The sequence below is a fragment of the Typopeltis vanoorti genome, chromosome 2 (genome assembly GCF_054136105.1).
Source record: "Typopeltis vanoorti isolate ZY-2024b chromosome 2, IOZ_Tvanoo_1.0, whole genome shotgun sequence".
Lineage (NCBI taxonomy): Eukaryota > Metazoa > Arthropoda > Arachnida > Uropygi > Thelyphonidae > Typopeltis > Typopeltis vanoorti.
This window is the reverse complement of record NC_143550.1, coordinates 91,994,320-92,021,482: the sequence shown is the minus strand read 5'-3', so window position 1 is coordinate 92,021,482 and position 27,163 is coordinate 91,994,320. Positions and strand designations below refer to the sequence as shown.

Below are 27,163 nucleotides of genomic sequence, written 5' to 3'. Positions count from 1 at the left end.
CACATGGACAAAGAAATTAGCGCACCTGGAAGTAAACACGGTGCAACGGGGTGGTATGCAAATGATCCAAGTTTGGTGCGATTGTGCATGCCCATACACACCCTGCGGTGGCACTGCAAGCACGAACCGGCAGCCTTATGAAGCCGGTGTGTAGTTGGTAGCCGATTAAAGTGAAAAGCACCACCCGATGCAAGCTAGAGTACAGAGTGACAATAATGCCTGGTAGATGCCAGAGACGTCGATTTAAGCAGCTTCCGGACTTTGACAGAGGCATGATCATCGGCCTGAAAACCGGAGGGTGGTTGGCACGCTGTATAGGCGTGCACGTGAACCGTTCTGACCATACCGTCCAACAGTGTTGGGAGCTGTGGACACATTCCGGCACTGCCACACGGCAGAGCAGCACCAGTCGGATCAGGAGGACCAATGCTAGAGAGGATCGACGGATCGTGCGGCAAGCATGGAGGGATCCCACGGTGACCTGTGTGCTCACGAACCATTTCCCGACACCTTGTGGAGGCGAATCTGTGATCCCAGAGCCCCTTGCGTGTGCTTCCATTAACACTGCAACATCGCTGACTCCATTTGCAGTGGTGCCAGGCGAGAGTGACGTGGAATGCCACAGACTGGTGACATGTGGTCTTCAGTAACGAGTGCCGCTTCGTCTTGGGGAAAAATGATCATCGTGTCCAGGTGTGGAGGACCCTGGTCAAAGACACAATCCCGACTTCGCTATCGAGCACCACACCTCCTGCACTGCAGGCATTATGGTCTGGGGAGCCATAGCTTACAATAGCCGATCACCCCCTCGTAGTGGTACGTGGCGCATTGACGAGGCAGCGGTATGTGGACGACATCCTACGGCCCCATGTTCTCCCATTCCTGGCCGGAATACCAGGAGCGCTATACCAGCAGGATAATGCCCGTCTGCACACGGCTCGAGTTGCCCAGGCCTGCCTACGTTGTGTACAGACACTTCCATGGCCTGCCTGCTCCCCGGACTTGTCCCTTGTCGAGCATGTTTGGGAGTAGCTGAAATGCTAGCTCCCACTGTGCTCAATATCCGGGATTTGGAGCACAGCATCCAACACGTGTGGGCCAGTCTGCTGCAGGACAACATCAGGCATCTGTTTGCCACTATGTTGGACTGTATTGCAGCATGTAATGCCACATGAGGCGGTCAACGTGCTATTGATGATGACCGGATTGTGTACCACAGATCCCTTTGTAATTGTCCTTCAGCTCTGTTTTTTCCATCATGTGCATCACTCACCTGTATCATTACACCAATAAAATTTCAGTTGAATCCTATGCTTCCTTCTTGGTGCACAAATTTCTTTGTCTGTGTGTATATATATATATATATATATATATATATTGATCAAATTATTAACACCACTCTACACACACCAACAATGAATAGAACATTATATTTTATAAGAGAAAATAATAATGAAGAAATCGGTACTTATATAGATCCAATAAAATTGGAAGAACTAGAAGTAGCAATAAAGGCATCACAAAAATAGAAAATTAACTGGATTAGATCGCATAAATACAGAGCTTTGGAAATATGCTGGAGAATATGAGCCGGTCTGGTTGGCCGAGTGGGTAGAGTATCCGCTCTCCAGCCAAAAGGCTGTGGGTTCAAATCCTGCCGTGGGCATGGATGTTTGTGATTGTCTGTGGAAATACTAGTGATGGTGGTGGGTGGCAGATGGTGTTGGTGTAGTTGGAGAACTGAGTGGGTGGAGACAGAGTTACTAGACAGAGTTACGGTGAGTCTTTGGACTCCTTGGAGGTGTCATAAAATAATAATAAAATAATATTTACATCACAGATTCTTAAAATTAATAAATAATTGTTACAACCTTGATCAAAAGCCAAGGTTGTAACTATATTTCAGAAAGGAGACAGGTGATCGCAGAAATTACAGCGGAATAAGTTTATTAAATACAGGTTACAAAATACCGTATTTTTCGATAGATAACGCGCACCTAAATGATAACGTGCAACCCCCAATATTTTCATCACTCCTTTTGATGTATAGATAACACACATGCGCCAACTAGTGGTAGAGTTAGGAAGTACAGACAGAGGAATTCTTTAAAAGCACGTGCACTGCCAGTAGCAGTGGTCAATTATTCTGTACATCCTGTTTTAAAATATTTCATAAAGTAAATCATTATTTGATTATATTTTGTTATTAGATCTGAATTACCCATGGAAGACAGAAGTATTTCTTGGAGAAAATCCTACACAGCGCAGTTCAAGCTTGAAGTGGTAGAAGTAGCAAAGGAAAAAGGGAATCGCGAAGCTGGTAGATTGTTCAGTGTTGGAGAAAGTAGTGTTCATGAATGGCAAAAGGCTGAAACAGTCCTGAAACATTTACATACAAGGAAACATGCTATGAGGTTTAGAAGGGGCTTGTGGCCAATCATAGGGAAAAACCTGTTTGATTGGGTCGTTAGTGAAAGAGCTAAAGGTATGAGAATATCTACTGTCTGTATGTTGCAGGAATTGAAAACAATTGTGCAAAACGATAATATAAAGAATTTCAAGGCCTACCCATTTTTTTTTTTTTTTTTTTTTTTGGATTTATGAAGAGAAACAATTTAAGTGTTCGCTCCTCCATTAGTGTTGGACAAAATTGGCCTTGCGACTGGGAAGCAAAAGTAGCTAAATTTCATTTGTTTCTGAGAGAAAACTTGTGTGGGATTGCTGCTTGTCACTTTGGGAATATGGATGAGGTCCCTGTAAGTTTTGACATGCCTGGTTCTAGGACTTTGAATCTGAAGGGAGCAGTAACTACAACAGGGCACGAAAGGTCTAACTTTACTGTGGTTCTCTGAGTAACTGCAGATGGTTCCAAACTGTCACCGATGATGATTTTCAAAAGAAAGACTGTTCTAAAAGGTTGTGATTCCATAGATATTATTGTTACTGCTAATGATAAAGGTTGGATAAATTCTGAGGTTATGAAATTTAACTTTGGTTGGAGAATTTGTGGCAAAAGAGAAAAATGGCATTTTTCAACCCAAAATCTTTGTTAGTGTTGGATTTGTGTAGGGCACACATGACAGCAGAAGTTAAACAATTGTAAGTATTCCAAATTGGCTGTCATTCCAGGTGGTTTAACAAAAAAAACTCCAACCCCTTGATCTTGTAGTAAATAAGCCATTCAAAGACAATTTGCAGGCTAAGTGAGAAGACTGGATGATGAATGGCATCCATGAATATAACAAAACAGGGCAAATGAAAAGTACATCATATAAAGATATAGTTACGTGGATTGTAGAAAGTTGGGCTGCTATAAGTGAAAACTGTGTTAGAAATGGTTTCATTAAAGCACAAGGGAATGCAGTGGTGTCCAGTGACAACAATTATGAAGTTGAAGAAATACCAAATGAAATTTTTAATGCAATCAAGTCTTTCAATATTGAGTCTGATGAAGAATTTTTTGGATTTGAATAGTGTAATATTTAATAAATATTAAGTAATACTTCTACCTTAGTTTTGTTATTACATTTGATTTACCTCTCATACCTTTCAAATGTATACCGCGCATGTTCATTTTTAACGAATTTAGATTTTTTTGTATAGATAACGCGCACATTATCTATCAAAAAATATGGTATATTATTATTATTAGACACCTCCAGGGAGTTCAAAGACTTATCGAGGGAGGGCACCTGCTCTACAACTCTGTCTCCGCCACTCAATCCACCAACTGATATAGTAAAATCCTGAATAAAAGACTTAGAAATATCGCAAACCATCTACTCTTAGAAGAACAAAATGGTTTCAGACATGGATGATTGTGTATAAACAATATTTTTGTGTTAAAATCAATTATTGAAAAAAAGCTGAAATTTAGTTTAGAGACTCGTGACCTTTATAGATTATGAGAAAGCATTTGATAAAATACACAGAGGAAAACTATGGAATATAATGAAAAAACAAGAATATCCATTACATTTAGTTCAAGCTATACAAAGTTTATATAAAGATTCAAAAATACAGTTAGGCAATAAATTAATAGAAAAGATTAAAATAAATCAGATTTTCAGACAGGGATGTAGCTTATCTCCAACTCTATTCAATATATATATATATATATATATATATATATAGATCAGATTATTAAAATATGGAAAACAATGTATCCAGTTAACCAGAAGAACTGTTATCAGTACAATGCTGTATGCAGATGACCAGATTATATTACAAGATGATGACCTTCAAAAATCAGTTTACAAATTAAACAAAATAAGCTAATAATACAGTTTAAAAATTTCACAAAAGAAAACAAAAGTCATGGCATTTAAAGGTCAAGATCATACAGCATTGTATTGATAACAGTACTATTGTACTATATGGTTCAGAAAAATGACTGTTAAAAAGAAAGATGAAAGTAAAATTTAAGCTGCAGAGATGAGATTTTTAAGAGCAATTAAAGGGTGCACAAAATTATACCATAAAAGAAATGAAGACATCAGAAAAAAAAAGATATTTATGTGTAAATGAAAATATCAAGGAATACAAAGAGAAATAGAAAGAACATCTATTTAGGATGGAAATATATTGGCTACCAAAGAGGTGGATAGTAGACCAAAAGGAAAGAGGGGGGGGAGGAACAGCTGCAAGATGGAAAGTAGAAAGACCAGTAAAGCTGGAACAGGGAAATGCTTGATTCTTGAAGAGAAGACGAAGACCAACAATACAATTTTAAAATTTTTCAAAAGCAAACCAAAGTCATGGCATGTAAAGGTCAATATCATGTTAGATCAAAAATAGTAATAGAAAATAAAATAATAGAACAGGTGACACAGTTTAATTATTTAGACTACATAATAACATATCTAAAAGTTAAAGATATAGATGAAGAAATAAAGAAATTTCAGAAAATCTGTGGAACAATTAAAAGGACACCAAAAAAAAAAAAAGACAAGAAGCTCGACTAAAATTTTAGAATGCAATGGCCACTCCCACTCTATTATATGCTTCAGAAACATAGACTGTGAAAAAGAAAGATGAAAGTAAAATTGAATGCCAAGGGTTGAGGACAAATGCCTATCCATCATGACTCAATGAATCCTGACAGAAAACTGGTGAATGAAGCTGCAGTAGTCATACAACAAGAATGAGATAGGAACTTAAGATCCTACAAGGTATTCCATAGCATTTGTCCAAAGGTGGGTAACATGAACAAGATGATTTTCTGTTGATTAACTGTGGCAGAATTCATATTGGCAATCATAGATTAGGAGAGAGGCTTCAAAAAGTGGTGCAGAAGTTTAGTATTGATGTTTTATTTAGTGTTTCTCCAGTACTTTAGAAAGAACCAAAGCTGTAGATATTGGATGACAAACAGATTTTACTCTTCTTAGGAATTTGTCGACTATGGACTAATTGACTGATTTCTTAGTCTTCTGCAGAATAGATACCAGTGGAATAGGAGAGAGAATATGGAGTCAATATAGAAGAGGAGTCAACTCTGAAGCATTTACCAAAAATTCTCCAGCTGCACTGTGAGTGTATTTAGTTTGGACATGATTCTAATTTTCTAGCAAAAAAAAAATCATGGGCATTAAATATTGCATGGTTGGAATAGTAGTAGGACTTACCAAAATCATCTGTGTGAGAATTAGCAGAAAAGTAAGAAGCCTCAAGATTGGCTTCTTTTGTAAGTAATGGTGCAGTGGAACCATCCAAGTGCATAATGGAAGCAGAACTGGAAAAACTTACATGATTTATTCAGTATTCCTCTTTTTTAAATGCTTTTCCTCATGAATACAGTTTGTTTGCTTGGAAAACAAATTGCATGTCTTTAGTAACATATTGAATTATATATCATCTTGTTATAGAGGAGTACAACATGTTCTTACCCTTTTTTCTTTCAGGAGTATATTGCAAAATCGTTTGGATTCATGCAGAAGCAGATTGGTTATGATGTTCTAGCAGAAGACACAATAACTGCTCTTCTTCATAGCAACAGAAAGTTGTTAGAAAAGCATATCACTGCTGCAGAAATTGAAACTTTTGTTAGCTTGGTACGCAAGAACAGAGAGAGTAGGTATGATACCTGAATTCATACTTTCTTAGTTTTCTTTTTTCTTAAACATAATTTATTTTCCTTCTCTATTCTATAGATGAAAAGAATGTATTGCAGTTAACTTCATTTTTGCAGCTTTCATATACTCTGTAGAGAGGTAACTGACAGAAAAAGGTGGCTGAATTTTTTGTTTCAAAACAAGAAAAGAATCAGAATTGCTTTGCATCTCTTTTACACATGAAGCAAACTCTTAATTCAACACTGTGTAGTAGCCTATCACATGAATGAAATGGCAATTATGATCTCTGTAAAGCATGAAATATTTTAATTACATTTTTATTTAAAAAAAATTGTGTCTTTGAGTGTCTGCCCCCCTTGATGCTTGGTTATGCAATGTTAGGTTTATCTTTTATTTGATATTTTGATTTATTACATAATTGTTTGTTTGTATTATTGCCTTTTTTAATAGCATCCAGTATTTTCATATGTTCATACAGGTTTTTGATGACATTTACATAAGAAAATATTCCAGATTGCAATTTTGAACACCTGCTTAACTGGAAAAATTGAACACTATTAATATGAACAGTTAAAAAATAATGATAATAGGAGACTGAGTGAAATAAAGTTGGAAAGTGAAGGAGAGTAAGCATTTAGCATTTGATATGGATTATGTTGGAAAGGATTGACACTCACAGAAGAAATGATGCTGCTCATGTTGTGCTCACTATAATACGAGAAAAAGAATGAAAGTGTCAGGATACACTTTATACTGAAGAGACAAAATATCATGCTCTATATTGCAGAACTGCATTGCACATAAAAAAGTAGATATGACAAAGTTTCTAATGCAAATGATTGCTAACAGCTGAAATTTAATGGGTGCATTACAAAAAATAAATAACAAACACCACTGAAGATTGGTGCTATTAAGAAAATGGCTTTATGTTGCATTATGCTTTAATTAGATTACACTGCACATATTTGCTTCTTGAATTTTGCAATGATAAATATAAGAAAGGGTTCAGAGTTGAGTAACTCTGTATCATCAAAACTGAGTAGAAAGTTTTTATCACTTTGTACAAAGTACATTGTACTGGCGATGTCTGATTACTGTGATATCCTTGTTACTATGATTTTCTCTTGGAATAAATTAAAGGAATCACATTCACCCCATGACAATGACTTGACAAGGTTTTTTTTTTTCCTCCAGTTGAGTGAAATTTTATACTGCCTATTCATGATAACATGTTCTTGGGTGTAATGCACTGAACCCAGAAGATTTGCTTGCATTTCCAGTTAGACAGAAAGAACAAATCTTTAAATTTCATTTTATCTTATAGAAAGATATATTGTATGGGTAGCATCAAAGTGAAAAAGACATGCATTAAAAACATTTTCTGGTCACATGACACCCTGTCAAGAGGTTGCACTCATGGAAAACATACAAACATGCAGACTTTGCCTATTTTAGTATTTCAGAACATTTGAACAGTTTTTATTTTTAAAAATGTGTCTCACTGTTCCATCCTTTTAGTTCGCAGTGGTCTTATGGTTAATTATATAGATGATTGCGAGCAATTCTAGGCACTGAAGAGCAAATCAAGATAGTTAACTTAGAAAAGGCTTACTACTTAAGTATGTCATCTCTGGATTTTGGTTCCAGTTGGTCATTTGTTTAAGCTGCATGAGACTGGTGAAAAAACAGAAAATGATAAGCTGCATGATGATGATATAAAGCAGCTGAAGCCTTTTTCTGTCTCTTATACTAATTGTCTTTTCTTTCTCTTAATACTACCAGGCTCTTGTACACCTCTCTGTCTCTTGGCTCATAATGAACATCTTTCACTTTTACTCCTCAATTAAGGTTGAAACCAGTCTGAATAGACCCCTTTCTCATAATGCATGAGAATATACAGGAGGTGTTTAAAAAGGAGATGTACTGCACATTATGGAATACTGAGGCACTTCAATGTGAAATCAAAAAAACCTCTGTATACAAGGAGTCTGGTCACAAAGATACTTTGTGTTCAAACTTTTGTTTATGCTCTCTCTCTCTCTCTCTCTCACACACACACACACACACACAAATCTCTCTTGCTTCAGTATTCTGTTAATTTTCTTTGAAAATATTATTAAATACATATTTAATAAAGTTGAGCTTTATTATTCCTGATGAGGTAAAAATGAATTTCATATGGTTATATTATGAGAAGCTTGGGGATTATTATTTCAAGAAGAGAAATCTGATTTTGTCTTGGTTTGTATGACAATACACAGAATCGAGTTTTCTATTGGGATAGGAGCATTGCAATGCTTATATTTCTCAGTTCTGATGATGTTGAATTCTTACATACTGAAATGTCAGTACTTCTTTGTCCAGTCCACTGGACAGGAAAATTAGCATTAAGATAAATCCTCCTAACATTGCACTGAAAATGTTGGAGAGCTTATCTTTTGGATGATTCACTGCACTATGTCCTGCACTATGTACACACAGTACATAGCACTGTGTACACACAGTATGTCCTGGTAAATTAATCACCTTATATGTGAAGATATAAGTTTATCTCCAGTGAGAAAATTCAGATACTAAAAATCAAATGCAATAATTCTAGGATCATAAATTCTATGATCCTATAAATTATTATCCTCATTAATAATTAGCAACTTTTATTGAACTGTTCAACAGATGTACAGTACCACACCATCAGTACATCTAAAATGTCCGGCATTTGCAGTGAGTTTAATTCTTGCAATTGATTCTAACAATGTCCTTGAGGACATTGGTGACCTGTTATGTGGAGCCAACACGAACAACTTCCTCTCTTCTATTTCAATATTAACTAGATTGCCAATGCTTAATCTCATGTAACTGGTTTATCAGTGCTTCCTGCCCTAATGACTGCCATTGGTTAATTAGCTTTCATCTTACTGTATTGAAGTCCATCTCTGAATTAGAATTCAGTATTTCTCTGATCTTATAGTTTGAATTCATTCTCCATGATATGAAATCTTGCATTGCTCTTCTCATTTCCTCTATTTGAGCTCTGGACAAACTTATCATTTAGTTTGATTATCGAGGATATCTTCATTAAGTTATGGCTGAAAAATTGCTCAATATGCATCTTATTTTCTCCAGTTAATAATTTAGACCATGTGAGCTTTGTGCATTAATATATAAATAGAAAAATTTATTATTGTGATAAAGGTAGTTACTTTTTCTCATTCTTCCATTTTGCATACTACAACACTCTCATCACTTCTGCCATTCATAACAGCAGAATATATATAAAAGCATTTATAAAGTATTCACATAAAGGTACCTTGTAAACTGTACTTCATTAAGAGGTAGACAAAATTTGATATCTTGGAGTGGTGGTCAATTGTGGCTTGAAGTTCAGAGGATACTATTCAACTTTTGCAAAGACTCTATACCATATTACAATTATGATGAAGAACACACTGATAAGTAGGATGAAAGAGGTGGTTGTGTCGCTGTGTAAAGCATTAGTTAGACCAGACATGTTTAAATTTATTCCTGGTTCTTATGGTATGAAAACTCTGGAAAAGGCATAGAAATGAGTGGCTAAGGCAACATCAGGATTCTGGAATGTTTATGAGAAGAGGTTGAGGAAGTATAAATTGCAGGGATTAGTGGATAGGTGCGATAGAATTTATTTTGATAGAGGAATCATTTAAGTTAGTGAGGGAATTTTATTGGATTAATGCAAAAGGGATTATACTACATAGAGTGGAAGGTGAGATAGGAAGAAAGAGGGACCATCCCTTTAAGTTGGTTAAAGATGTAGTGAAAAGAGGAATGAGGAGTAATTTTTTTTTTTTTTTTTTTTTACACTGGGAGTGGTGGGCAAGCGGAATGCATTGTGAATACTAAGAGTGTGAATGAGTTTAAGGTTAAGTATGATATGTGATATGCTGCTCACTGAGTGATGTCTCTCATGATGAATCAGTTCACTCCTGTAGGTTTTACTTAAGAGTCATAATAATAATAAATGCTTTTGTATGTATTCTATTCTTATTTTCATCTTGATTCCATCCTGTTAACAAATTTTGTTGTGTTGTATTTCATCTTATTTCATTTTGAAATTGGAAAATAAAGTGCAAATTTCATATTTGTTTTTTATTCTAACTAGAAGAAATTGGTGGATTTTCAGTGGGAGGGAGGGGGAGGATTATAGAGCCACAATTATCAATCGGTTGTAACTTTATTAAATTTTAATCAAGCTGTAAAGTATGCTTATTCCTTAGCTTCATATGTTTAAAGATTGGGTTGATCACGAATGATCCCAGTATAATATGTTAACAGCACATAAGCGAGACCTATCAAGCTGAAATATCGGCTTCATATCAAATGTTTTGAAATTTGAGATTAATTGAGAATTTTTGGAGAGTTAGCCTCCTCAAAATTTTTGTCTGCCACCACAATTCCATCAGAAGATTTTCAGCATTACATAATGCATCTTATTAAAATTTTTATCATGTTTTTAATTATAAATTATTTTGTAAAGGAACCAACATTAATATTAAACAATAAATGGTGATAATGAGTATAATTATAAAAGTTTATTGATGATGTGACTTAAAGCAGCACACAATTATGACAACTTCTGCAGGGATAGCATTAGTTGCTTTTTATTTGCTTTCCATCCTAAAATTGTTCAAACCTGTAATACTTTCATATCTCAGTGTACTAAGAGTGAAGTAATCCAGTGAACAAATATGGATCTTTTGTAGAAAGTTCAGGTCTCCTTTGAGAAATGTGGTCTTGCTAGGTGATGAAAATTATTTCTACTTAAAGATGTTCACAAACATACATCCACATTTGAATCCTCCTTGTGTCTGGGGATAGAGATGCTACTCACCAGGTGAAAAACTTTGCAAACCTTTCTCCTAGTACATATATTTTACATGTGTGCAGGTGTGTTTGTGTAGCTCTATGTGATTAATAGAGTAATAATGAAATAAAGTATCTGTTTATTGAATAGTAAGTTATGTTATTTTTAATGAAATCTTATGGAATTAAGTAGTATTTTACTTATTAGTCATGAATTGCATGTCCATATCATTGATGTAGCAATAATTTAAATATTAATCTGTGCATTTTAGATTTCTGGATTATCTCTCAGACCTATGCATATCGAACAAAGTTGCCATCCCTATAACTCAAGAACTAATATGTAAAGCTGTTCTCAGTTCACAAAATTCTGATATTTTGATAGAGACACGGTAAGAATTAATTTGAATATTGGCATAATACAAAGATCGGTTTCTTTTTATTGAATAAAATGTTTAGTTTGTAATTATAACTATTACATTTAGATTTGAAATTTATACAGCTGTCGATAAGTAAACATTGAAATTGGAAAAATAAAATTCAGATGTTTCTATTCTACTCTATATATATATAGTTAAAAAACATTTGAATATCCTGGAGGCAACGGCTCTGGTAAAGGATTTCCATGTTTTGTGCATTTAAAAACCTTATTATTATTATTATTATGGGGCAACTCCTTGGTTAAAGATTTAGGTTAGTGAGGTAATGGTGAGGCCATAAACATCATGTCAAGAACTATTCAGCATTCACACAGTATCTATCGTACTTTGTTTTGAACTCATTCACAGTCATGGTACCCACAACAGACTCTGGCAGCTTATTCTACTCATTCACCCCTCTCCAAGTAAAATCTAGTTCTAACACTCTTACTCAGTTTCCATGGATGGCCCCTATTTCTCCCATCAGCACAACTGTTCTGAAAAATTTCCTCTGAATTAATCTTGTAAAAACCCCTCAGTAATTTGAATGTCTCAATCATATTACCCCCCCCTTTTTTTTTCCCACCTATCAACCAGTTTCTGTAACCTACAAATCTTCAACCTGTTCTCGTAAGGTTCTAATTGGTTCCCTCATTCCATAGACCAGCTACCATCTTGGTCACTCACCTCTGGATCCTCTCTACCTCCTCCCATCACTAAGAAACTCAGGGCCCAGATCTATGCACAGTAGTCAAGATAGGGACTTATCAAGGCTCGATAAAGAGGAACAATAACCTGCTTGTCAAAGTACAAGTGATATGATGTAGTAGATTTTGTAGTAGATTTAGCCACTTTTGCTATGTGTCTCCTAAACTTTAACTTTCTATCCACTAACACTCCTAAGTCTCTGGCTTCATCAATTTCCTGGAGTACAGTTCCACCAATGTGTTATACTGCTGATAATCTTTTCACCCCAAAATGCATAACCTTACACTTTGCTTCATTAAACTGACATCCATTCTCCTTAGCCCAGTCTGTCAATCTATCCAAATCATCCAGCAAGATGTTGACATCATGTGTATTCACCATTGCTCTACCAAACTTTACATCATCAGCAAATAACTGAACAGTTCCCCTCAGATCCTTTCGTATATCATTAATGAACAAATTAAAGAGCGGTAGTCCAAGAATAGAACCCTTCGGCACACCACTAGTCACAGGCCTTCTTTTGGACTCTACTTCTGAATAAACTACTCTCTGATATCTCTCCATCAACCACCTATCCATCTCACCAACCCTATATCCATCTCCATGTGCTACAGTTTACTGATTAGAATTCCATGTGGTATCCTGTCAAAGACCTTTGCAAAGTTCAGCAGTATCACTGTAAACTCGTTACCCTTATCCTTAATTCAGCCGCCACTGTATTATAAAACATGAGCAATTTACTGAGGCATGATCTACCCTTCACAAAACCATGCTGTTGTCATTTGACAATGACTGATATGCTGATTGGTTGGTAATTTGCTACATTAGTCTTGGAGCCTCCTTTATGCAGTAGAACTATTTTCCCCTCTTTCCACCCCCTCGGGACTAACTCAGAGCTGAGACAGATTGAACAATATGGTCAAGGGCAGTGACAATTCCTTTGTCACTTCACATAAGACTTGAGCTGGTATACCATCCAATCCCACAGATGTATTCACATGAAGGTTCTGTAATATGCTATTCACCTCCATTTCATTCACCTCAGTTCTTGTATAAGCCATTGGTTCCCTCATTCCTGCAATATCCTGCCTGGATGATATACTCTTGCAAAGTGTTCACTTTGTAATTCTACTATTTTGACTGATTCAGTTACCTTCCTACCATTGGCATTCCTTAAAATTATTCTGCCGTATACATTTTTTCTTTCACTTGCATCATATCAAAAGAACTGTTTGGGATTCTCTGTTGCTGACTTCCTTTCATAATCTGCTTTTGCTTTTCTTACCACACTGGTTACCCTTCTGATCTATGCCTTGTGCTGTTTGTGTGCCTGCAGTTCACCTTTCTCCTTAAATTCCCTCCACAATTGTTTCTTTTTTGCAGCTCCAGCTTAATGGTGTTATTCATCCATTTAACTCCCACTTGATTTACTATCCTGACTCTAGGTATGCAGTTAGCCATTACTTCCTTCAAACACTCCTTTACCATTTCCCATGCAATATTAACATCCAGCCCTTGCAGTTTTACATGCCATGGCAATGATCCAAGCAGTCTCCTAAGCTTGTCATACTTACCAGCCTGGTAATTCCACATATTCCCTGTCTTAACTGAAAATTCCACGCATTTAGCCACCTCCTAGGTCATCACCATATGATTACTCTCATCAGTTGGTGGTAACTGTACTGAAATTGTAAAATGAAATGCAAATTTCATATATTTTTATTTATTTTTTTAAATTTTTATTCTAAATAGCAGAAATTGGTGGATTTACAGGAAAATTATATGGGATGGCGCTTTACTACAATACACATTTATTTGCTTACAGCACCATCTCCATTATGTATAGTTTTGTTACTGAAAATATAAAAAAAATAGAAACTCATTAATACTTTATTTTCAAAGGGAGAGACAGAAGTGTTTTAGCTTTAACAAACTATTGGAAAATCAATGGGGGGGGGGGGGGCATCTCCACCAGATTTGTTTCAAATGCCTGTATGGTAAAGTGTGGGTTTACACGAGCATAAAGCGGAAAGGATAATTGAAGATAAATACGGGTCTATGCTATAATTAATTTTTCAACAACTAAAAAATGCATAAGTTTTAAACAAAATGTATCTATTGGCATACATCTACTGACCTCCATTAGGGCTGCCGCTGGTTGACAGCATACATTTGCATTCCAACTGGTTGCATTAAAAGTTTAAATTCAGATATTTTGAACCATGCAATTAAAACTCTCATATAAATTTCAGAATCATTTTTATCTTAAATTGTAATGGTCCTCAGTGATTTTGTTTTCACCACCTGTGCTTGCATGCACCTAGTTTTCTTCCAAATTAAGAAGTTAGTTGTAATGTGTTAATTTGGAAGATGAACTTATTAAAATTTGGATTTAACTTATATATTTTTCTAAATATAAAATTTCCACCCTAGTATTGAGCACATCTTCAGTATTACTTTCATTAAACAACAAGAACAGAAACTGGTATATTCAATAGTGATACTTGATACTACATGCACATGATGTAGAGCATCTTGGTTTAATTATATTAAGGTTCTAATAAAAATATTTAATATATATATACAAGATTTAATATAAATAAATAAATAAATTTAAATTAATTCTGGAATTTGTGAAGAACTATTTCCCACAAGAGGGATAATTTAAGAGTCCATTGTATTCAGATTCTGTCAGTGTAGTAGGGTCCCACAGCACTTATTTATATAAGCATTTTAAGAGATTATTTCTTTTATGGAGAACTTCACTTTTCTTCAAAAGAACTCGGTGTCTGATATTTATAGTCCTGATTATCTGGCTAATGTAGTCTAAATGTTCATTCCGATGCAGGCTGCAATTCAACCGGTTGATCCAAAATACAATAATCTACACTGGCAAGGAATTTATTATTTTACTAACGATTATAATAACGGAATTAACTCACGTCAATTATTCTTTATTCATAGAATTTTCACCTGAGTATCACAGGCATCATCAGTACAGGTACAAGGCTAATTAAACAATCACTGTTATATTCACAAAGCGCCACCTAAGTAGCTAAGATTAAATTTCCTAAAAAAAAAAAAAAATATATATATATATATATATATATATAAATACAAAATGTTATATTCAGGCAGTGACAATCAAGGAAAAGAAGGAGTAGCCATTGTATTCAACACAAAATTCGAGGCTAATCTTCTTGAATGGCAATCAGTCTCAAGTAGAGTAATATGGGCAAATATGAGAATGGGGAACTGGACAATGAGACTTATTTGTGCCTATGGTCCACACAAGGTTCTACTAAGGTAGAAGGGGAGGAATTTTTTGATGCTTTAGAAAAAGCAACTGACACAATGAAAAATGAAAAGTTGGTCCTTGTTGGGGATCTAAATAGCAGAGTAGGAAATGAATGTGAGACATACAAAAATATTTTGGGAAAATTCGAAGAAAAGAGCAAAGCTAATAATAATGGCAAATATTTATTGGATTTCTGCTCAGGACATGGACTGGTTATTACTAACACCATGTTCCAACATAAAAATGTGCACAAATTCACATGGAGAGAAGAGGTAAGGAATAAGAAAAGTCTCATTGACTATGTTATTGTTGATAGTGATGTTTTCTCCCTGGTGCAAGAAACCAGAGTGTACAGAGGATTTGAAATTGGAAGTGATCACTATTTAGTCTTGAGCAGGATAAAATTGAATGTCATATTGAAAAGAATAACATGTAAGAAAGTTTTAAAGCGAATAAAAGTTGAGAAGCTCTCAGATGTGAACTGTAGACTAAAATACACAAAGATTATTGAAAAAAAATGAAATTGTTTGAGAACAGGAATCAAACCTTGGAGATTCAGTGGCAAGCCGTGAAGAAAGCCTTGATTGATTCAGCTACAGAGGCATGTGGTGAAGTTGTCTGCAAGGATAGAAAAATTAGAACTCCATGGTGGACACAGGAAGTTAAAGAGGCAATGAAGGAAAAGAAGAAAGCATATCAAAAGTTCCTGGCAAATAAGTCAGCTTGTGCTCTTAGAGAATACAGAGACAAATGCAAGAATGCTAAACACTGTGTAAAACTAGCTAAACAAAAGTCATGGGAGGACTTTGGCAAGAATATAGAAAATAAATATCAAGAAGGTGGGAAAATATTCTGGAGGTTGTTGAAGAAGCTCAAGAATGGAGGAAAGAGTGCTGTAAAAGGAGTTAGAGATGATAAAGGTGACATGAAAAACGGGAGAAAAATATCCTGATATCCTTGAAGTATTGAGTAATTACTTTGAAAAAACTGCTAAATGAAACAAGCAGTGATGACAGCACAGTGGTAAAAAAACAATAACCAGGCATGCAGTAAGGAATACATATCCATACTTGAAGTAGAAAAAGTCATCAAAGGCCTGAAATGTGGAAAGGCAGCAGGAGTAGATGATAATCATCCAGAAATGCTCAAGTATTGTGGTATAAAAGTCTTACAGTGGCTGCACTGCATAGTTCAGAAAGCCTGAACAGAGGGACAAATTCCCGATTGGAGTAGAGCTCTCATAGTACCCATATATAAAAAGGGAAATAAAACTGAATGTGAGAATTACAGAGGTATTTCCCTACTGAGTGTTCCTGTCAAGATCTATGCAAGTATACTTGAGAAATGGTTGAGAAGAATTGTAGAAGAAAAGCTTGGTGAAAAACAAGCTGGATTCAGACCAGAGGCTGTCAGGATCTACACTTTACGACAAATAGAAAAGAAAGCATGGGAATATAACAAAGATCTATATTTAAGTTTTGTCAATTTGGAATTAGCATATGACAAGGTGCCAAGAGAGAAGCTATTCAAAACACTACAGTTATATGGTGTCAATGGGGCATTATATCAAGCAATATTTAGTCTTTATTTGAGTGGTAAGTCAACAGTTAGAATTGAAGGAAATACAGGAAGTTGGTTTAATGTTAAATCTGATGTGAGACAAGGATGTACATTATCCCCTCTGTTATTCATTATCTACATGGATCAAATTATGAAGGAAAGTGGTATTAAACATGATGTCAAAATTGGAGATGTTAATGTCAGCTCTTTTCTTTATGTGGACAATGTTATACTTCTAAATAAATCCGCTACAAGTCTGCAAGATTCTCTAACTAAATTGAATAGCTGTTGTAATAGATATGGTATGAAGGTTAGCAATAAAAAGACAAAGACAATGAAAATAGGCAGAATCATTGAAAATGTCACCTGTGTTGTGAATGGAAAACCTGTGGAACAAGTAAAACATTTCAGCTACTTAGGCACGATTTTTAATGAAGATGATAAATTAAATATAGAAATAGACAACAGAATCAGCAAAGCTGGTATGGTGGGAAGTCAATTGAATAAATTCATATGGAATAAGAGAGAAATTAGTCGGAACACTAAATTAGCTGTATACAAGACAGTGTTCAAACCAGTTTTAACTTATGGATCTGAGAGCTGGGTCAGAATTAAAACACTTGACCAAAAACTAGAGACTGCAGATATGAGAGTTCTGAGAAAGATTATAGGTGTGAACAGATGGCATCAATAGTAATATCATATTAAAAACAAGGATATTAGGAAAGAACTTGACATTGTCAGCATCCAGGAATGCGTTAGCAGAGCTAATCTCAGGTGGTATGGTCACTTAAACAGAATGGGCGAAGAAAGACTAGCAAAACAAGTGTCTTCTGCCAGGTTAGCAGCAAAACTACCCAGAGGAAGACCAAGATATAGGTGGATTGACACGTTACAAAGTGCCTTAGATGATAGAAATATAAGATCTGATAATGTTGGAGTCTTGACAAGTAACAGACTGATTTGGATGAAAATTGTAGATAGGAAGTTAGTAAATGTTGTAATTTTTTTCATGTAGTACTATCATATCCTGTACACCCCTTGAGGGTACATGGCAGGAATTTGATATTGATGATGATGACATTAAAAAAAAAAACAATAATAATAATTAAATAAATTTAGGAAATTTAACCTTAGCTACTTAGGTGGCGCTTTGTGAATATTACAGTTATTGTTTAATTAGCCTTGTACCTGTACTGATGATGCCTGTGATACTCAGGTGAAAATTCTACGAATAAAGAATAATTGACGTGAGTTACTTCCGTTATTATAATAGTTAGTAATATGTCTACTCACAGTATTTTCTTACTGGAATTTATCATAACTATTATTCAGGCCTCCACGGAGTCAAAAAAGTGGGAGTTCCTAGGAAACACAAAGTCTGTCATACCACTCCTTGAACCCATTGACCATTCTCACCACTCTATCAGGCAGTGCATTCCATGGTTCAACCACCCTCCATTCAAAGAAACCACTCCTCACCTTCTTCCTCACAACTTTCAGGGATGGCCCCCTTGTCATCACTCCTTCCTGCTGTTCCACCAAGTGAAATAACTCCCCAGTGTCAACCCTGTAACTACTTCTCAACAGTTTAAAAGTCTCAATCATATCACCTCTCCTTCTTATATCTACCAAACTCTGCAGTCCACATTCCCTCAGCCCATCCTCATAACTAACATTGTACAGTCCAGAAACCACTTTTGTCATTCGCCTTTATACCCTTTTCACAGTTAATTTATCCCCTTCAAATCCTGGGAACCAAATTTGAGAACAGTAGTCTAAGTGAGGTCTGATCAGGGTCTTATACAATGGAACGATAACACTTTTATCCCTGCAGATCAGTGTCCTTCTCAGTATTGTAGGAATCATTTGTGTTACCTTCACCACCTTTGCAATATGTTCCCTGAATTTCAGTTTATCAATCATCAACCCCCAGATCTCTTGTTTCCCCTACTTTCTCCAGTACAACTCCTCCAATCAAGTATGCAGCCGCCCATCCATGTATCCCAAATGTCAAGACTTTACATTTTGCTGCATTAAACTGACACCCCATTCATTTGCCCATCTGTATAGTTTATTCAAATCCTCTTGCAGGGCTGCCCCATCTACACTATTACTAATAATCATTCCCAGCTTTACATCATCTGCAAACAACTGAATATTCCTCTTCAATCCATTGACAATGTCATTGATATATAAAGGATAAACAATACAGGTCCCATGAGCCCTGTGGGACCCCACTTGTAACCTTCTGCCTCCTTTATACTGTCCCACCATACACAACTCTCTGATATGTATCAGACTGCCATTTCTGAATCCAGTTGACTAATCCAGCATCTAAACCTATGTGCTGCAACTTAAATATCAGCTTATCATGTGGCACCCTGTCAAATGCCTTTGCAAAATTGAAAAAAATGGCAGTATATGCCTTTCCCTCATCAACTACTCTTGTCACTTTATTATAAAAGGCAATCATATTACTAAAGCAAGAGTGCCCCTTAACAAATCCATGTTGACTCTCACAGATAACATTACCATCATCAGTCTACTGCTGTATATGGTCACTCACTAATTTCTCCAAGATCTTGAACTGCTGATGAAACACAAACTGGCCTATAGTTAGACACATCCAGTCTGGCTACGGGAAAGGTACCCAAGGAATGGAAGGAAGGTAAGATAGTGCTATTGCATAAGGGCACTATCTTATCTTCCTTCCATTCCTTGGGTACCTTTCCCATAGCCAGATTTTTATTGAAGAGCCAGGTTAACAGAGCTGTCAGTTCTGTAGCACCTTCTCTCAAAATCCGTGGTGAAATACCATAGAGTCCCACAGCTTTACTAACATCCAGAGTACTCAGTATTTGCAAAACACACTTCTCTTGCACCACTAAACCTCAAACCTGCTCTATCCCTCTAGTATTAAAACTTACTTCTCCAGGATGAAATACTCCAATAAAATGTTTATTGAACAACTCTACTATGTCCTCTGCATCAGTTGCTCTATTCCCATTTTTATCCCAGAATAAAATGGCAGTATATGCCTTTCCCTCATCAACTGCTCTTGTCACTTTATTATAAAACGCAATAATATTACTAAAGCAAGAGCACCCCTTAACAAATCCATGTTGACTCTCTATTGTTCTCAGATCTGGTCCCCAGGATTTGAAGGGAAGGGTACAAAGGCAGATAACAAAGATGGTGTCGGGACTGTACAATATTAGTTATGAGGATCGGCTGAGGGAGTGTGAACTGCAGAGTTTGATGGATAGAAGAAGGAGGGGGGGTAATGTGCAAATTCAGGAAAATTTGAGCAATTAGGGTGGAAACAGGTGAGTTTGTGTGAAGGCACACATGATTCATGTCAGTGTTAAGTGACCAAGTGCAAAATCTAATCTCTCAAGCAAAAATAATGAAGAGGTTCATCAATTCAAGAAGAGAAGGTGGGTGGAGACCTAAAGGGATACTGCAGTTCTATATACTAATGCCAAAAGTATCAGGAACAAGAGGGAGGAGAATTTGGCATTGGTTAGTGCAACCTAGGCAAAAGTTATAGACATTATTAAGAACTTAGCTAACAGCAGATGATGTAGTTACAGGGATAAAATGTGAAGGGTTTAGTATTTTCAGGGAAGATGGGCAGGGGGGGGGGGGGGTACTGCTAATGATAGCAAATAAATTGCAGCCAAAAAAAGAATAGGAGATAGGTGGGAGGGTGGCTTTTCATTTGAAGCAGACCGGTGTGCAAGATCAAGGCCAGTGAGACAAAATATACAGTTGATTGTTGCTATCGACCAGGGAGTTTCACAGATGATCTGGAAGACATGCATTGGCAACTTATTATGATGAGTACAGGTCACGTGATTATTATGGGGGACTTAACTATGGAGATATAGACTGGAAGGAAGAAAATGGAATTTATACATCTACTGAGAGATAACTACTTAAGGCAGCATGCGGTTGAAGGGAGCGAGAGTATTGTGCCTTGTCAGAATCAGAAGAGCTATTGATAACCAAGGTGGTCACATTGCCTCTGATTGGCGAAAGTGACCATGCTGTCTTGATTTGCGAGATTGTAAAACATGAGGAATATTCTGTCAAGAAGGATATATGTGGAACTATAAGGCAAGTGATTAAGACAAGCTTAGTAGGAAGCTTAAATCTGTGCCATGGCATAAAATACTGCAGGGTAAGAATATTAGTAGCGCATGGGAAATAGTTAAGGGTCAACTGTAGGAAGCAGTATTAAATTGTAAACCTAAGATAAGGAGGGTTAATCAGCTAGGAGTTAGATGGATGAGTAATATCATTAAGCATGAGCCGTGGAAGAAGAAAATGCTGTGAAGGTTATATAAGGAAAAAGGTGACTGAGAAACACATGAACAGTACAAGGCTCAGGCATGAAAGATGACTAACATGGCAAGGAAGATAAAATCAGATTACGAGAAGAATCTAGCCAAGCATGCCAAAGGAAATCGCAAAGATTTCATTCATTACGTGGTAAGTAAGATCAAGAAGACTATGGAAGATTAACTATCATGAGTGATGATGGCCATGAGGTGACAGAATTAGATAAAATAGTTGAGTTATTTTATCTAATTCAATATTAGATAATATATTATCTAAAATTGAATTAGATAATATTAAATACTATTATCTAATTCAATGAGTGCCAGTTTGCAGGGGTATATTATCCAAGTGAGAATACTGCTTTAATATATGTGACAGACAGTAATGTGGGAACAGAGATTTTGAGGTTCCTATGATGTTGCAGAATCTCAATGTAAATCCAGCTGTGGGATTTGATGGGCTATCTGCTCTAGTTTTTCGAGAATGTGCAGTGGAACTGACAATGCCTCTGACTAGTCATTTAATTTAAGTTTCGGTTCTGGTTGAGTTCCAAGGGAGTGAAAAGAGGATAAAATATAATTCCCTTGCATAAGGGAGGTTCTAAGACTGCACTATCTCGGACTTGGTGTTAAAATGTACTGGAAAAATTGGTCAAAAAAAAAGAGAATTCAAGAATAGTGGATAAAGATATGATGCCATATAAGGGGCAACATGGCTTTGTAAAAGGTAGGTCATGCCTTAATGATTTTCTAACTTTTTATAATAGAGTAACAGTTGGGTTGGATAAAGGAAATGGCTACATGATGATTCTGCTGGATTTCACAAAGGCATTTGGAAGAATACCACATAAAAGTTTGTTATGCAATTTAGGACAAATGGGGATGAATATGCCACTGGTTATGTGGATAAGAGAGAGAGACTGCTGGACTGATATCATAAAGTGGTATATGGAGTGTCAGAATCGAGGTGAAAACAGGTGACTAGTGGTGTACCACAAGGTTCAGTGCTGGAATCACTACTGTTTAATTCATACATAAATGGTATAAGAAATAACCTGAAAGGAAATATTCAGTTGTTTACTGATGATGCAAAATTTGGTAGAATAATAGGTAATCAAGGTAATGTGGAGAACTTCCAGGATGATTTTAATAGGCTATCAGTATGGGCAAAAGTTGGGTGTCAATTTTGGGATAAATAGATTACAGTCTGTGCATCATATTGATGGCACTGTACTCCAGAAATAGATGAAGCTAGAGATTTAGGAGTGGTGGTAGACAGAGAGTTAAAGTTTAGAGGACATCTTGCGAAGGTTGCCAAGGTAGCCCATAAGATTACTTGGCTATTGAAGAACATATTAACAAGCAGAGATAAGGAAGTTGTTATTCCTTTTTATAAGTCCTTGATATATCCGTATCTGGATTACTGTGCTCAGATCTGGTCTCCTAGGGATGAAAAAGTGGTGGTGAAGATTCAGAGATAAGTGACCAAGATGGTTCGTGGTCTGTGAAATGTTCCCTTTTAAGGATAGATTGAGGGTGTGTGAATTTGTAGGAGTTGGTCGATAGGAGAAAAAGAAGAGATATGTTAGAAACATTTAAATTGCTTAAAGGGCATATAGGATTGATGCAGGGGAAATGTTTCAGCACTTGGCTACAGATTTTTAACAACTTACAGGGACATAAGTCTGCTTATGTCCCTGTAAGTTGAATAAAAGCAATTTAATGGTGTTAAATTTAAATTGAAGCAATTTAATGGTGTTAAATAAAGACACATTGGTGAACAAGGATACAACATCTGAACTAATCGTAATATCTGAAGCATCCAAATGTAGATCAGAAATTTAATTTTAAAATCCAAAGTATTTTTAATGTAAGTAACAGTTCTTCTAGTTGAAGTGACTAGTAAATTAAATAAGAATTTAGAAATTTTGTAAATGGGACCTCCTGTGCAGGTTGCAACTGGTCTTAACGGAATACCAATTTTATGAACTTTGGGAAGATCATACAATCTAGTTGGGTGACCAAAGAAAGTTTTAAGCTTTTTCTTTTGATCTTCATCCCAAAATATAAACATTATTGATAGGATAATTAAGTCTGCTTATGTCCTTGATAAGGTAGGATCTCCATCTTTCTTGCTTCTCCTAAAGACGAGCATCTACCTCTCAATTATTCAGGCATCTACCAGATTCCTTGTTCTTGTGGGTTATATTTCGGACAAACAGGAAGATTGTTTGTATTTAGCTAGAAGAACAGAAGTGTTATATTAAATACCATGAGCCTGAACAGAACTTGTGGAATACACTATCAACACTAAAAGTACAGTTAATTGGAACAAGACAAGAGTTCTTCATATAAGTCGTTTCCTCACAGAAACATGAATATTTACTTCTGATTAAACAGATCTGATGGTCCATGTCTGTCTCCTTTGTGGGAGAAGTACTTTTTAAATCAGGTAATCTTTCCTAATTTTATTTTATTTAAATATATATATACCGTATTTTTTAGTGTATAAGACGATACTTTTTTCTAAAATTTTTAGACCAAAAATTGGGGGCCGTCTTATACATGGGGATAACCAGTTGAGAGACCTGTAGTGGCGAAACTGCCAGTACCTTGTCTCTGCGAACAGGCTTCTGCCAATCACTAGCCTTTGTTAAATCTGTCGATTGAACCCATTAACGGCTGATTCTGAATAAATCAATCAGAACTCTGAAAGCATTCATATGTCTGCAACTCGTTGGTGGGGTAAGTTAATGCATTAACAATATTTTGAGCACTAGCTCAAAATATGCCTGAAAATAAAAAACGATTGTCATAAGCGATGCATAATTTCTTAGTGTGTATCTTAAAAATATTACCTAATTACTAAATATACTTTGAATATTATAAATGTGTTCTGTTTTATGTTTAAAATATTGATTTCGTGTTCGAAAAAGTAGGGTTCGTCTTATACATGGGGGTGTCTCATACACGGAAAAATGCGGTGTATATATATATATATATGTTTTTTTTTTTAAAAAGTTAGGAAATTATTGACCTTTTATAGTTATCCTACATAAGCTACTTAAGTGGTGTTTTTAGAATTGTGTGTTAATGTTAATTGCTATTCTGTGAATAGCAATTAAACATTCAATACATTCAAATCATTATCAATACAAGATCATATTCTGTGATCTTGTATTGATGATGCCTGTGATGCTAAGGCAAAAATTCTAAGCTAATAAAGTTTTTACGTTAGTTTTCCTATGGTTTATTAATTCTTTTGTTGAATATGCACTCCAGTTGTATTACGTTGCGCAGTTTTTGATTTTTAGTATAATCAACATCATCAATTTCTTGAATGTACTTCCTCAAGAAGTGTATGTGATGTGATGACATTATTACACAATTCAGTTTATATGATTATTAATCTACTGTCCACACTTTTCCCCAAAATTAAGGCTGTAACTAATCAACACTCCAATATCATAATAACTAATATTTAAGGAATTGACAGCGTATACTGGAAATATAGATTAAATAAACTTTAATATACACTTTCCGATATTTTGGCGAACGTTACGTTGCCATCTTCTTGGGAACTTACTAAAAAGACACGTGCACACAAGTACTAATACAACAAATGAGACTGAGGCTAGGACGCTAGCGTTTTCCTAAAGTCCTGATGGTGCCCCCTGACGGGCTATATTGGTAGTTCTTGGCCTTTGGGCTGAAGTTCTTTTGATAAAAGTTTCCCAAATTTGGGGCAGTTTCATGCATCCAAATTTGTTGAGGTTTGGCATGTTCCTAAGGGCCGAGGCTGATTCCATGAATAGTCTTTCATACTTGAACTTGCTGCGGTGTATTACTGTGGCTTTCTTCCATCTTATTCTGTGGCGAGTATCCAGAGCGTGGTCTGCAAGCCCAGAGTGGCTGTACTGGTGAAATCGGATGTAATCCTTGTGTTCTGAGATAGCCTCAGTCTCATTTGTTGTATTAGTACTTGTGTGCACGTGTCTTTTTAGTAAGTTCCCAAGAAGATGGCAACGTAACGTTCGCCGAAATATCGGAAAGTGTATATTAAAGTTTATTTAATCTATATTTCCAGTATACGCTGTCAATTCCTTAAATATTAGTTATTATGTCTAACCAGCGTATAAGCCTCTCAACAAGAACTCCAATATCACTATAACTTATATTTCTGTCATATAGAGCGCTTTTAACTGTCAGTCCAAAAGTTAAAACTAGCACTTTGTTTTCCTCTGGGTTTTCTTTCTACCACCTTTCCATCAAATAGCTGTTTTGTTAACATTCCTCTCTCTCATTCTGTTTTGATTATACCACTCTAGATAAACTCCACACTAATCTCCCTGATTCTCTCCAGAATTAGTGCTGTTACTTGTCAGCATTCCAATATCATATATGTCTGCCTTCTAGAGCTTCTTGAACATTTTACTTTCATCACATTATCATGTGTTGCCTGCTGCAAATAATGAGTGTTATGATTCATCATCATCAACAACCGTGGGTCCAATGTCCATAGGTGTCTGCTGCCATCTTGATATGATTCTTCCATTGCATTTTATTTTGTGCAAGATGACTCAGTTTGTGTATAGAGTTTCTGCACCATTTGATGATGTTATCGCCCCATTCTCTGTTTGGTCTTCCACTTTTGTTCTTTCCTTCAATCATTCCAAACAGCAATGTTTTTAGTTTTCTCTCATCATTCATTCTATATATATATATATATATGACCAAATAGATGTAGTTTCCTTTTGATTATTTTTTGGATCAGGTTTTCTTTTGGTTGTATTCGTCTGTAGATTTCCTCATTGTTCACTTTCTGTATCCAGCTTATTCTCAAGATCTTTCTATAGCACTTCCTCTCAAATGCCAATATCCTCCTTTCAGATTCTCTCAGGAGCACCCCAGGCCTCACATCCATAGAGCATGCTGCTGAAGATACAGGTTTCTACAATGCGCAGTTTAGTTTGCATCTTTATAGCTTGGCTCTTCCATATTTTGTCCATGGCTTTTAAAATAGTTGTTGCTCTGGCTATTCTAATTTTTATCTCTTTTTTTGGGGGGTCCAAGTCATGCATCATATGGCATCCAAGATATGTGAAGTGTTCCACATTTTCCAGTTGAAATCTGTCTATCGTAACTTTGTTCAGTAACTCCTGTTGTCCGAATATCATTGTTTTAGCTTTTTCAAAGTTGACATTTAGTCCATATCTTTTTCCTTCTGTGTATAGTGTTTGCAATGTCTATTTCAGCCTTGCTGCATCTTCTTCAATCAGGATGATGTCATCTGCAAAGCAGAGGTAGTTTATTCTCATGCCCTTTATTGAAATGCCTCCACCTTCATCTTTAATCTTATCTAGTATTCTTCCCAAATGTGTGATGAAGATGATTGGTGATATTGGGTCCCCTTGTCTTGTGCCTTGACTAGTGGCAAACCAATCTCCAGTCTCACCTGCTATCCAGATTTTTGCTTGTGCTTGGCTGTTTATATCTTTCGGCAGGCAGATCAATTTATTATCCACACCATAGGATTCCAAGACAGCCCATGTTATATTTTGGTCAATATTATCAAATGCTTTTTGGAAGTCCAAGAAACAACAATATATCGTTTTGTTCTTTCTTTGTACTTTCTCTGGTATTATTTTTAAATAACGAAACCTGTGGTGAGATCATAATTAAAAGAAACACATGTATTAACCACAGTAAAAATTATTTACTTGTAAATAATTTTTCATCCTAAGTATCTTAGGACATCATTAGTACAGTAGTTTAAACAATAATAGGAATAACATACAGTTAGGGCACATGATTACAATAGAATCTCATTAAACGTGCATAATGTGTTACAAAAGTTAAAAAAAAAATTTAAAAAAAAACTAATTATAATTATTTTACATAATTTTGAATGACAATTGC

General features: G+C 35.7%; 1 protein-coding gene across 1 annotated transcript in view; it reads left to right on the top strand.

The window, feature by feature from the left end:
• Nucleotides 1–27,163, top strand: part of Itpr (Inositol 1,4,5,-trisphosphate receptor) — a 1,112,489-nt gene that overhangs the window by 268,536 nt on the left and 816,790 nt on the right. The window contains exons 14-15 of the mRNA XM_090401920.1: nt 5,904–6,076; nt 11,186–11,305. Coding sequence (XP_090258046.1) covers nt 5,904–6,076; nt 11,186–11,305 — 293 coding nt within the window. The remainder of the gene's footprint in view (nt 1–5,903; nt 6,077–11,185; nt 11,306–27,163) is intronic.